General features: G+C 43.0%; 1 protein-coding gene across 1 annotated transcript in view; it reads right to left on the bottom strand.

Annotated features, from left to right (window-relative positions):
* The window catches only part of LOC127581445 (TNF receptor-associated factor 4-like), a 99,390-nt gene that overhangs the window by 25,298 nt on the left and 59,329 nt on the right, over window positions 1–14,763 (bottom strand). Inside the window, exon 2 of the mRNA XM_052035870.1 lies at window positions 915–966. Within this exon, the coding sequence (XP_051891830.1) occupies window positions 915–966 (52 nt within the window). The remainder of the gene's footprint in view (window positions 1–914; window positions 967–14,763) is intronic.

Below are 14,763 nucleotides of genomic sequence, written 5' to 3'. Positions count from 1 at the left end.
GATTTGTTGGGCAAATTGGATTTATGAAGTAGTGCACAACATGCTGCAGAAATGCAACTGCTGTATGCTGTTTAATGGAATCTGACAAGGCAACTTGGAATTACAAGGAATGTCACAGTAAATTAAGGGAAAAGAACGATTAGTTTAAAAAAAATCTTCATCTCACAATTTCTAGTCAAATCTAGCTCAGTTATTTTATTATTGCAGGCAGTCAAAAAATTCAGAAAATTGCTGACAGCTAATTATTCTAACAAACTGTGCAAGTGCTTGCTCTTGGCTACATTTGGCACAGTTTTGAGTTAAGAAGCTCAATCACTTTAATTTGTAAGGTTGCTTTAATTTTGGACACCAAAGGATGTGTGGCCAGACAGGATGCTGGACTCGAGGTAGAGGATTGGCTATGACCTTCATGTATAGTACAGAAGTTCAAGCAGCTAAATGGCTTCCTCCTGCTTCTCGTTCTCACATGGGACAAGGGCAGGGTTTCTGGTGCTATGTTGAATGGTCTAACTCGTTCTTGAGGAGTTGAAGTTACAAGTGGCTGAGGTGCTTTGGAGGAGGAGGAGAGAAGCAAAACAGCATTATAGCTCTATTCGTCCAACAAAACAGAACAGACAACCAGGAAGACAACCATAAAAAAAAGACCTTTGTTAGCTCCACAGCAAGGGTTCAGAAGATGACAAGCCTGAAGGCACACTCATTACTACAATTGTCAGAGCGGCAACTGAGCGGTGTAGAGAACAAAATGACAAAGACGGCACAAGGACCCCTGGGGTAACAGAGATATGGGGGGAGCTTACAAACCGTGGAGCTGCTCAGGACAGACAGATAACCACAGCAAAACAACAGGCAGCAATTCGGCCAACCCAATTAGTGCAAGGAAAGTGAAAGTTACTGCCTGGATGGTGTCTTACCTTTGCGTAGTCAAGTGGAAGCTGGTCCTCTGGACATTTAAACACGCCCTCACTGAAACAAAGAGAAGAGGACTGATAAATGCACAAGCAGTGAACGACGCTGATAACTCAATATATTGTGAGCAGAGGCTGATCAGTGATCCCTCTGTAATCGGGCATATTATTTAAAGGTAGGGCCACAGTGCTGAATAGAATAATGCTGCATTTACACAAGCAATTACACTCGCTGCTACTGAAGTGGGCTCAGGCAGTTAAACAGTGCAGTCAAAATCCTGCAGAAAGTTTTAAAGTAACCTGCAAAACAGAAAATCAATGCTAAAGCTTGAGATGCACAAACAAATGCAGACAGAGCTTTGCCACCAGGATCACCAATTCTCCGGTAATAACTCCAGGTTACTCTCAAGGACCTAATTCTGAGCAAATCTCATAAAAATCAGAACGTTGATAAAAACAGACCTTTGATCAGGTTATTAGCAATGAAAGAGGTGGAAAAAAAAAGATGCTTGATTGGGCAGGCCAATTGGGACTGAGAGAACCTTGCTCTAAGGAGGGAGCACACGGCTTCTCCAGACTCATTCCTCATTAAAACTGCTCGTCCCTGGAACCATTCTAGTAAACCTCTTCTGCACCCTCTCGCAGGCCTTCACCTCCTTCCCAACGCACAGTGACCAAAATGGATGCCGTTCTCTGCTGCATCCTGACTCAAGTTTTAGATCAAAGCTTTTTCAAATAAAAATTATTTCTTTAATTTTTTTTTGTGAAAACATTAAAGTTTGAAATATTTTGAACCAGCGTTGGTATCCATCCTCTCCCACATAGATACTGGTCCCATTATTTTCAATTCTCTGTAGGTTATCAGATGTCTTGTACAGTGTGGTAAAATGGACTCAAAATTAAATTGGCTCAAACTTTCCTGCAGCTCTTGGAAAGCAGTTTGGTTACGTTGTGTCTCTACTTCCAAGGCAGTCCCCTTAGAGGTCGAGGTCATGGGTCTGGGGAGTGCAATTCGAGTAGCCAGGGTGAGTAAACGGCACTGCTTTCGATGGTGAATTTTGTCAGTGATGTTCGCCTTCAGTGTAAACACCCAATTACTGCAGGGATTGGATATTTAATGTCAAACAGTCACACTTGATAGGAACTCATTCTGCGACAACTCCCTACTCCTCACCTCGACTTGTACAGTGTTCACTGTGATGAACAAGCTGCCAACCCATGGGGCTGTAAAAAGAGGCCAATGCCCTTTAGGGAAGACTGTCAGCCGCCCCAAAGACCACCATCAAAGCCTGCAAAATCTCTCCATTCTTTTCTGGACCATTTGTGATAAGTGAGGCAAAAATTTTTAAAACAATGCAAGCTTTAAAACTTGCCAACTTGCAGTGCTTCAGATGCCAGCTCACTCACTCCCAGCTCTTCCACCCCAGTCAGTGTTTAACCCCATAGTCTCTTAACATAAGAACACAAGAAAATAAAGGAGCAGGGTCAGGCCACTCACTCCCTCATGCCTACTGCACCATTCAACGTGATCATGGCTGATCTGCCCCAGGCCTCATCTCCTCTTCTGTGCCAGATCTCCTCAGCTCTCAACCCTAATTTTTCAAATATATATCTATTTCCTCTTTAAATACCCCTAGAGATCCAGTATCCACCATCCTCTGGTGCAGAGAATCCCAGAGATTCACCATCCTCTTCCATTTTAAATGACTGTCCCCGAATCTTGCAACCATGTCCCCTTATTTGAGATTCTACTATTGGAAACATCTCAACATCTACTCTGTCAAACCTTGAGAACTTATCAGGACTGTAATGGACTTAGTGTAATATATTTATGTCCAAATTCATCTAAGTTTTGTTTGTTCCATTTGAGCAAATAGCAGTTCAAAAGAGTCATTAATTTTTACATCTCTGTCTTCAGACTAATCAGTATTTATTTCATATTTACAGTGAAATCTCTTTAACTGTCAGAAACCAGCTGTTCTGTGTGACTGGGTTAAATTAGAAGCTGTAAATCTCTCACACACCCCGATGCGCTTCCATCAACAACTTCCTCTGTAATTATGCCACAAACAAATAGCCTGGAGAAATAAATGTCAGTTTATACCTTTTCAGTTGCCACCAAAACACTTCACCCTAAAGGTGGCAGGGGAGAGATCTGGGCCGAGTTTACCCATCTTAACCTGGAAGCAGCTAATACAATCAGGGGAATGGGGAGAGGGAAAGACAGTCCTACCAATGTTCCTGTTGCTAATCAGCATCAACTAATTCAGAGCAGGTAGAGCTAGGGAAATCACAAGCACATTAATAGTAAGCAAACAGGGGTTCATGATACGTTGCGATGCCCCATGTAGTCAAATTGCTTGCTTCAGAGAAGTTAAACCCAACTACACAGAATGAGCAGCGAATCCAGAATTTTTTTAAATTTATTAGTTCACAAGACATGGACAACAGTGGCAATGCCAGCATTTATTGTTCATCCCTAACTACCCCTGAACTGAGGAGGCAGTTAAGAGTCAATTATGTGAGTGGGTCTGGAGTCACAAAGAGGTCAGAGCAGGGTAAGGATGGCAGATTTCCTTCCCAGAGGGCATTGGTTCCACAATCGCCATGACTGAGACCAGCCTCTTTTAAAATTCTAGATTAATTGAATCCCAGCTGCCCTGGTGGGGTTTGCACTCCCTGGATCAATGGTCAGAATGGCCCAGGAGTAGCGGCTCACCACCAGGCCACATAGCAGCTGATACTCCATGGGATCCTACTCCAGGGCACGATGTGGAGGAGGGATGGAGGGGGGAGGGGGGGTGAGCACTGATTTGAAACAAAGGCCTGGAGAATGAATCGATTTCACAGTAACTGCGACCAAATCCAGGAAGAAAAGCAGGAAATATCCTTAAATTATCTTGCCAACATCTCCATTCCGTACTTATTGAAGGGTTCAGCAGCACTGGAGTTAAGTTACTTAGAGACAGAGTTATACATCACGGAAACAGGCTCTTCGGCCCAACTGGTCCATGCCCACCAAGATGCCCCATCCACGCTGGTCCCATTTTCCAGCATTTAGCCCATAACCTTCTAAACCCTTCCTATCCACGTACCTGTCCAACTGTCTTTTAAAAGTTGTTATTGTACCTGCCTCAACCACTTCCTCTGGTAGCTCATTCCACATACATGCCACCCTTTGTGTAAAAAAGTTGCCCTTCAAGTTCCTATATGGTACTTGACTACCACCCTGAGGAATTGGAATTCAAGTAATGAAGTTAATTTAGAATAGAGAACCATGAAAAATAACAGATTGTTGTAAAAATCCACCTGAAGGGAAGGAAATCTGCCATCCTTACCCCGTTTGGCCTGTATGATTCCAGACCTGACGATATGTTTGACTCTGAACTGCCCCTCATTCAGGGCTGAGTATATATCTACATTATACACAATCAGTCCCTAATTAGCAAGTGGGCATCAGCCAAGGCAGCAATGGGCTCAGTTTTGTTTCTCAGAGCTCACACACAGCCACAGCAACAGAACTAACCCTCGAACTCCCACCTGTTGTAAGTAACCCAATAACTGACTGAATGGCAGTCTTCCCCAATCAGCACTGGGAGTGGGTATTAACAAAAATTATCAGCGACTGTCGAGCTGCCATAGATTCTTAAGACACCAGAAAACATTTAATCATGTGCAGCTTTCAACACTTCATTTATCATCTCACTGATTAAGAAAGTGGATATGACACCATGTTCTTCTGAAAAGGAGGGCTGTGACAACTTGGTACACAGATCATTCAGCCAGTTCTCCATGGCCAATGTAGCCCGTGCCCCAACATTGTAAGTCCTTTTCAAACAGGGAGGCACATAAATCAGATAACAGGGTTCTAGCGGGAGCTCAATTATTTAACTTTTTTTCCAAAAAAAAAGCTCCACATGATTGAATAATTCATTTGAGTTTTCAAATGCTTTTTCTGATCAGAAGGAGATAAAAGAGATTAAGTCCAGTGGGATTCTCTCCATGAGTGCATTGATTATGAGTGTTATCCTGTGGGAATGGGGAAGGAGAATCGGTTCTGGATCTGTTCTGTATGGATTGAGTTGTTCCCTCCCCTGACCACAGGCTCAAGTGAATGAATCTCACTGTTGGCTTCTTAGCGTACAAGACGCATCCTGAAATTTCACACAGCCATGCAAGGTCGACCTAATATCCCAGAATATGGAACAAGACATTTCCATCTCATTGCAGCTTGGAAGGTCTAGCATCCTCTAAATGGTTGTCTCATTTACCTGCCTGTTTCACACAAAATCTTTGGAGGTGCAAGAGATAAGATGTAAAATGAACGGAAACTGTTTAATACATTTTCATCCATAATAAATAATTATTCCAGGGCCAATGCACAGATCAAAGTTGAATACGTCAGCCTTAGCTCAGTCAGTTCAGTCAGATGGCTGTGGGTTAAGCCCTACTCCTGAACTCGCATCAGTACTGAGCTGGTGGGGGTTTTAATCCTCCGCGATGGCTAATAAGGAATCAATCACTGGCATCCTTTCACAGTAACGAACCTGGCAAAGAGTAGTGCTGGCAAGTGGGAGGGGGGGAAATGGTGGATATGGGGTGTAGAGCAGGAAGGGGGGAGAATGAGGAGGGGGACAGATGAGGAAAAAAAAATTAAAAGATCAGTTGTTTGAAGCAGCCATTGAGGCAGTGAGAGGGTGATCCTTGGACAGGAGTGAGATTGAAGTGTGAAGCGAGGTGTGGCATTGCTCAGCTGCGGGCACCAGGTTTGACTGGAAATCATGGGTAGTTATTGAATATTACCAAGGCTTTAAGAATCGAACTTCAGGGTCACCTCTGACAGAAAGCCTTGCTCCCCCATAGCTAGCCACATCTAATTGTACTCCGCAGCATATTTGGTTCAAATATCAGCTTTTAGTTGACTGGAGCTGTGTGGCAGCAACTGACCAAAGACGTCTGGACAGATTATTACAGATTGGCTTTTCTTTCTGGAACTCTGATCCAATTGGACGAGGACAGCTGATCTGGGGGATGTGATAGGTTGCGATTCTAGGAACGAATGGAATTGTTTCTCCCACAGCCAATCAGCAGTCCTTTCTGATCTTCAGGTTTACAGCAACTACATTGCTAAGGAACCGTGCGAGCAAGCAAGACTTCAGCTGTCATATCTTTCTTCCTTTTGAATATTCTCAATGGATTCAAAACTTTTCACTCCTCTAACAAAATTGATTGTAGCCCCAGCCGAAGGAGGCCCCTGCCAACCAAAGGAAGCCCGTGTCAACCACAGCGTAACAGGCCATTCAGCGCATTAGGTCATTGCTGACAAGACACATCCAATTCTTCCACTTCTGCTCTTTACCCCGATACCCTTCCAAGTTTCCCCATTTTCTTGCACATCCATTGAATTGCTGTAGTCATACCGCTTTATTCCACCAATCGGTCTGAGCAGCACTTGGTGTGTGTGCGTTAATTACCCGTTTTCTTTTGGGCCACCTCGTAAAGAGGTTATTGTTCCCATCCTGGCAGCCCTCATAGTGAATAGTCAACTGGAAGCCTAATGCCTGAAGTTGTCACTGCTGTATCCTGTCATCACCACAAAGAGTAAAGCATACAATTAAATCCAATCCCACGTACACTCACCAACTTCAGTTCTTTGTACATTCTCTACTTAGTGGCTATCCACTAAGCCACAACCCCTCCTGAGGAGTTTCTATCGAAGCCCTCTCCATTAAGAGCATGGTGATAACTGTACTCTCTGTTCAGGTATACCCCAAGCCAGGGCTTAACAATCTGGCAGCAGATTGATGGCCCAGCCCTGTGATTACCTGTTGAAGGCTGTTGGGTCAGGGCAACACTCCTTATTGATTGACCCTTGACAGATAACCAACCAAGACTTCTAAATGCTGCACTACTGTAACAGCTAAATGCACAAACAAGCTGTCTGAGACATCCTCCTTTGGGAAGTCCTAAAACGCGGTGAACCATTGGGTGTTTATAAAGCATTACTAGTGAGGAGTTGAATTATCCTAGTAAGGTCAGAGGTCATGGTGGAGGGAGAAAGGCCAGTTGTTCGGGTTCTATTCCGTGCAGCAGAGTGGACTTGCTGCCCCAGCAAAGGTAGCAGGAACTAGATGAACCAACATCCACCTCAGTTTACACCAACCTTTGTGGTATCTGAATCCTTGACAGAGCACACCTTTGTTGTGGAGAACTGGCCAGTTTCCAGCTTATTGCCTTCAAGACCATTATTACTGCACACATCCTGGCAGTGAAATTAAATGGGTTATTTGACTGCAGGGGCATCACAGCTGTGCCCAATCTAGGCCCAACTGGCTGGTACAGTGATCAGCACGGAAGGAAAATACATAAAGGACAAATTCATACTTTCAACACATCTCTCTCTCAAACACACACACACACACACACACATGCTTTCAAGTGAAGTGCTATTTCCATGTGGGGAAGAAACCATGGATGGTCAGGACAGGAATACTGACTTGGGATTTGGCTGCTCTCTGGATAAAAATCAGAGAGCCATTGAGAGGAGCCAGAGATTCTCACAATTTGCTCCTGGCATGTCTTAGAGTTAGTTCCAAGAGAGTACAGTGGTCCATTATACGAGACAACAAGGCTTAACATTATAGAGAAATATTTACCAAGCAGACCCATTTAGTTTCCTATTGCAGCATTTGAAACCCGTCGGTGAGTTATTTTCCAAGTCACTTAGAGTAAAAAGGAATCAGCAACTGTCGTAATCAGCCCTGCCATTCTCCCAGGGGAATGAGGTTTAAATTACCAGCTCATTTTTCAGGGGTCTGCACAATATATTTCTGAACGTCTGAAAGAAATCCCAGTGATACCAAGTCACCCAAGAGACATGCTGCACCTCTGAACAAACAACAACCTGAGCAGGACAGTAGTGTATAAAACTGGAGATGTTCCTTTAATGAACCGCAGGACAATTGGTGTCCTCAAAACATTCACATTATAAATTAGTCTTTAGCGTTTTTGACATGGACACGTTTGGTTCCAATAATGACTTATGTATTTCCTGCAACCATTAGAAAAGCTGTTTTAACCATGATAAAAAGAACACAATGTTTATTATGCCTATATTGATGAATTCATAGAAGCTTACAAGTAAGTTTTTCATTGCACCTGTGCATACACGTACTCGTGCACATGACAATAAAGTCAACTTTGTCTTTGAATGGACCTTAGAATAAACATCCACAAAACAAAGGTCCTCATGCAACACCACCCCTGACAATAAGCATCCACAATGAGACCCCCGGAAAGCATTCCCACATCTCGGGAGTCACCTCTTGCTGAAGGGAGACATCGATAACAAAATTCACCATCACCTCCATGGCATCAATACAGCTTTAGGCAGTCTGAGGATAAGAATGTTTGAAGTGGGTCCTTGAGATTTCCCAGACTCTCCCTTCAGCTTCTCCATTCATGAATCCAACACAAAACAAACATCCACAATGTCCCAGTGGAGACAAGTCACACTAATGCAATTTGGTTAGAAGAAAGTGCGCACCTGACTAAAATGTATGTTCATGAATCATCTCTTCAAGGTTAGTGTAGTTAAGAAGAGGGGAAGGAACTCGTAATTGGCTTTTTTGACAGTCACATGACATGACTCCTTTGAGCCTGAGTTGCAACAGTTGGTGTCTATTAAAATGCACTGAAACCTTGCGCTCTGTTGCTGGAAATATAAGTGAGTAATTTGTGGTATTTTCATGCAATTATGCCACAGAAATGTTAATTGTGAAATTGAAGTATTGCACACAAATTGCTTTGGTGCAAACCTCAAATGGGGTTGTGCTACTTTATTTTAAATGTTCTTGAAAAATGTTTCCTCTTTTGGGGCAGGAGCTCTGAGGAAGAAGAACTAAGGTACCACCCATCATTTGTCACATGACACTCGGGCCTGACCCAGTTCATGTAATTGACGTGGGTAGGGCAGCAAACAAAAGAATTTGGTAGGAACTTTATAAAAATCAAGAAAGTGTCCCCTTACATTAAATCTACAATGGTTGTAAAGGGAATTATTTGAGCTCCAATCATGTGATATGTCCCTTCCTCCACAGAACTGTGCAAACACACTAGGTGTATGCAACCTACCACAACCCTCTCACGGAAAGCAGTGTGCACACAAATTTATATCTGAGCACTTTTGGAGGGGGTATTTAAATACCCACTTATTGTAATCATATGCACATGTCCTTAACATTCTTAATTATGGTGGGAGGGGCACATTTCCCTGATATCCCCACCCAGCGTACATTTTGGATTTCATTGAGATATGGCAGAGAACCAGGCCATTCAATCCAACCAGAGCATGGTGACATTTATGCTCCACTCCTCCATTGTTTCCTTATCTAAACCTGTCAGCAAAATCCTCCACACCCTTCCCACTCTGATGCGTGTCTAGCCTGCCCTTCAGAGTATCTCTACCATTTCCTGTGTTGGGGTGTTCTACATTCTCACCACTCTTTGGGTAAAGACATTTTTTCCCTTATATCCCAGTGGATTTTTTTGGTGACTGTCTCATATTGATGGCCTTAAGGAAGGCGTGGCCAAAACAAGCACTGGTTACTGGACAACTTCCACATCTCAAATGGATTTTAAAAAAACCCTCAGAATTTGTGAAAACTGCGCAGGAGCTAAAGTTGGATTTTCTCTTTTAGAAAAACAAGACACATGTGTGGATTAGGCAGTTTAAAGAGGATGAGCATGAGGTAATGTTTTCTCTGGGAAAAACAAAGTGGGACAACTGGTCGATTCCCACAGGATCTATGGCAGAATGCTCAATTCCCTGCAAATTAACTGAGCTACCAGAAGGACTAAGTGTTAAATTTCCATCATCACATAAACTCTGGGGATGCACAGTTTGATCACTTTTATCATTTGATCATTTGTAAGTAGGACTGAGATGAGGAGAAATATTTTCCACACACAGAGCGGTGAACCTTTGAAGTTCTCTGCCCTGAAGAGCTGCGTTCATTCAAAACAAACACTGATAGCTTTCTGGATATTAAGGGAATCAAAGGATATCAGGACAGTGCTGGAAAGTTGCAGTGAAGTAGAAAACCAGCCATTATCTTATTGAATGGTGGAACAGGTTTGAAGGACTGATGGCCAACACATTATGTTCTTAGGTTAAAGCTGCAACATGTTGTCGATTTTGTGAAATTCATCAGAACATATGTTTCTCTCAGCCTCAAAAAAGCAATTCTCTTGTTCTCTTTTTAGAGTCATTTCAGTGATGAATTACAACCTTGGAAAGAGATACAAGCTGCAGCCATTGTGGTTATGGCTTCAGGTGAACAGTTAATATGGAGGAAGTGTTGACTAGTTATTCTGGCCTGCCCTTTCAATTTGTTACTTGTCTGTGGAAGGACAGCCGACTGAGTGGTTCTTCGTCAGTGGGATTTGTTGGGCTCCTCATGACAATTCCTACCAAGGGACTGCTGCTGAAGATGTACCCGAGTGATTATCAAGGATTACATCACATTATCAGTCCATGTCTGTGCTTTGCCTTAGCTGAAGTACAATTCTCTGGGCATATCACATCAGCCATGATCTCATTAAATGGTGGAACAGGCTTGAAGAGCCAAGTGATCTAATCCTACGCCCCAAGTCCTACGTTAAATTGTTTTGCTCCACTCCAGCCTCCTCTTATCTTTGTACAACTAAAATACATCAATGTATCGATCTTTTCTTTTCTGTCCTATTTGTTATCCAGTCTCCCCTCAAATGCATCCATACATCCACTTTAGACACTCCCTACAGGAGTGAGTTCCACATTCATTGGGTAAAAGAGTTTTCTGTGGAGTTCCCCATTGGATTTATAGAGTCATACAGCCCAGAAACAGGCCTTACGACCTACCAAGTCCAAGCCAACCTTTACTTTAACCGATTCTCCCACCAGTAACATCCTGAGGGTCACTATTGACTGCAGACTCACAAGATCACAAGACAAAGGAGCAGAAGTAGGCCATTCGGCCCATTGAGTCTGCTCCATGAGCTAAACTAAAACTATTCCTATCTAGCCCCAATTTCCAGCCTTATCCCCGTATCCCTTGATACCTTGACTAATTAGATACCTATCAATCTCCTCCTTAAACACCCCCAATGATCGGGCCTCCACAGCTGTATGTGGCAAAGAATTCCATAATTTCATTACCCTCTGGCTAAAGAAATTTCTCCTCATTTCTGTTTTAAACCGGTACCACTTAATTCTAAGATTGTGCCCTCTAGTCCTGGACTCACCCACCAAGGGAGACAGCCTAGCCACATCTACTCTGTCCAGTCCTTTCAACGTTCTAAATGTTTCTATGAGGTCCTCTCTCATTCTTCTGTACTCTAGTGAGTACAGTCCAAGAGCCAACAAACGCTCATCATAAGTAAGCCCTTTCATTCCTGGAATCATCCTCATAAATCTTTTCTGAACCCTCTCCAACATCAGCACATCCTTCCTAAGATAAGGGGCCCAAGACTGCGCACAGTTGAATGAATCACACACATAAATACTGCGGCAACACAATAGATCAGAAGCTGCATATCCTGCGGCAAGTGAACTCACTTCCTGATACCCAAAGTCTTTCTACCATCTATAAGGCATCAGTCAGAAGTGTGATGGAATACTCTGACAACTGCCTCCAACAATACTCAAGGCCTTAACATGTCCAGAACCGCACTTGAATGGCAGCCATCCACACACAAATTATTCATTCCATCCACCACCAACACGTTGCAGTTACTTGCGTAGGTTCCTCCAACAAAACCTTGCAAACTACAACTCTACCAACAAGAAGGACAAAGGCAGCAGGCACATGGGGACATCATCACCTGCAGGTTTCCCTTCAAGTCACACACCATCCTGAGCTGGAAATAGATCGCTGTTCCTTCAACAACAGTGGTCCAAGTCCTGGAATTCCTCCCAATAACAACATCATGGTGGTATCGCCACCAGAAGGACTGCAGTGATTCAAGGTGGCCCATCATCACCTTCTCAAGGCCAAATATGAACGGGCAATAAATGTTGGACCTGTATGCAATGCTGAGGTTCTGAAAAATGAATAAAAACATTCTGGGAACTTCAAGCCATCCATTACCCCAAGTGAGCAAATGGAATTTCTTTATTCATTTTTCAGAATCTCAGCAAGTGGAGGACGGAGCAAGGCAACAGTATTAATTTAAAGAATGCATCACCTTTAAGGCTGTATTGATAACTAGAGCATTTGGGCAGGTTGCCCATCTTTGGCATGTAACATCAGACAGCACAATTGTTAAATAATAAAGCCATTGGAACAAAGGAACAGAAACAGTCATTGGCAAATGATGGAACACTCACTCAAGCTTTAATAACCATTGTAAAACATAATAGTTTGTCATTCGTTAAATAAGGTATTCTTTCTGACTCACAGCTCCCTATTTATGAACTATAAAATAACGTACCTGGGTAACATTCCTAATTCCCTCCATTAAAAATAAATTGAAGCCAGAAACAAAATAACTTGTCAGAATTAAATATGCTGGAATTAAAGTGCTAGTTTGGTGGAGGAACATATTTGAAATCTTCGACAAAGGCCCTCAAAGAACAACAGCACAGTCACCCCCAAGACTGAAGTCTCATTGATCCCTACACTTGTATCTTCCTCACACCAAGTGAGCATTCCAGCGCTCCAGAAAACCTGGAACACCACATCACATGACCAGGGCACTGTGGATATCAGTGCTTTGCAATGTTTCAGAAAAGTTGGGCGCACATACTAAGTTTTTTTTAAACTTTTAACAATTTTAACTTAATTACTGCTGCAACTTTCCAACAGCCTGGGAGACTTGAATTTGTGCCAAAACTTCATTATGTATCAGTTCCACTTTTATACTGGAGCCAGTATAACATTAACGCATGCAAGAACCACCATTAGACATGGATCTGCCCGACAGCTCAGTAGGACCAGTGAGTGACTCCATGGGCTTCCTCCACATCCTGGAGTTAAACTGCTAATCTGCTGTCAGAGTTACTTACGGGTTCTGAATTGCTAATATAACTGGACAAAGTTTGCTAGTGTGGGGATACAGTGCTGTTAGAAGTTCCTCATATTAAGTAGGAGACTGATTAGAAGGCAGTGTGGAAACTCACTTGATCATTCCATCAAAACGTAGAGGATTTCTCTCCATGGATACACCCCAATTTTGCACATCACCATAAGGGACAATTCCGCAAATTTTATTCCAATTTTTAAAAAGTTATTTTATGTTGCATCTATTCTTTGTGAAACCCCTGGGCAAAAGGGCAACCTTTATCCCTATAACCCATAGGGTGAAGGAGGACCTCCTCTCGAATCCCATAGGATGAAAGGGAAATTCTTCCCAAACCCATTGGGTAAAAGAGAACCTCTTCCCCAATCCCACAGGGATAAAGGTGGGCCCCTTCTCCGGTCTCATTGGGTAAAAGATGTCCTCTTCCCCAATCCCAGAGGGTGAAAGAGGACCTCTTCCCCAAATCCCAATGGGTTGCAGGGGACCTCTTCTCCAAACCCCAAAGGGAACAAAGAGGACCTTACATTAAAGTGTGGCAATAACAGCATTTCATAAAATTACACATCTGCCAATTTCAAGCAGGAACAGCTCCTGGAGATCTAGTATGCTCAGGATCCCAGGAATGGAGATACTACACAAATCTCTTTACAACGACATTCCAATTCCAGGGTTGTTAAGACCAAGAATGAGTGGGGCCAGGTGAATGTACCATCTGGAAAATAAATAGATGTAAGTCTGGCCTCTCAGTTTAAAGACCTTTGCAGAGAAAATAAATGGTTCATTTTTTTTTGCTTTAAACAATTGGTGACAGTCATAATCATAGAGATAGAGCACAGAAATAGGCCCTTCATCGCAACGAGTCCATGCCGACCATCAAGCGTCAATCCTAACTGAACCCATTTTATTCTCCCCACATTCCCATCAACTGCCTCCGAGATTATACCATGTCATCCACACACACTAGGGGCAACTTACAGTGGTCAATCAACCCAGCAATCTGCAAGTTTTTGTGATGCGGAAGGAAACCGGAGTTCTCAGAGGACACCCAAGCAGTCACAGAGAGAATGCATAAACTCCACACCGATAGCACCCAAGGTCAGGATTGAACCCAGGTCACTGGAGATGTGAGGATGCAGCTCTACTAGTTGTACCACTGTGCCACCTCAAATTATTTGGAATTTTTCATGAAGAATTATTAATTAATGCCTATTGGAATTAATCCCACAACCTGAAACACTGCTAGATTAAAATCCAACTGTATGGGTGATGGCTGGTTCTGACAATGGTTGGTCCAAATGGAACATAGAACAGTACAGCACAGGTGAAGTCCCTTCAGCCCATGATGTCAGTGCCTAAAAGACATTGTCTTACCCACCTGAGATCTTGCACACTTACATCTCCAAATCACTTTCATCATCCTTTGCATTACCTATTCAAATTCTTCCAATTCTATTGATGATCAGAGGATTAATTATACATGCAGATACATCCTAACTAGTCTTGACCTCTCGATCACTACTGACAACCAACCCATCCTGCACACAAAGAACAATTCATCCACTCGTAAATTACTTTGTGCATCAAACACAGGATATAGAAATGCCAGACTACAAAAAGGGTTAATTAGGTCAGTTGCCTACATCCTTCCACTTGTCATGCCCCCAATAACAATGAATAGAATTTTTCTTCTTCACTCGAGCGGGGGTCTTTCCCGCAAGAGACAAAACTTACTGCGACTTGTACCTTGGATGAACACTCCAGCTGGAATATTTCTCCCACTGTTTTGACATTTGGG

This window comes from Pristis pectinata, chromosome 21 (assembly GCF_009764475.1).
Source record: "Pristis pectinata isolate sPriPec2 chromosome 21, sPriPec2.1.pri, whole genome shotgun sequence".
In the NCBI taxonomy this organism is placed as follows: domain Eukaryota; kingdom Metazoa; phylum Chordata; class Chondrichthyes; order Rhinopristiformes; family Pristidae; genus Pristis; species Pristis pectinata.
The sequence above is the reverse complement of the archived record's forward strand: the minus strand, read 5'-3'. Positions and strand labels throughout refer to the sequence as shown.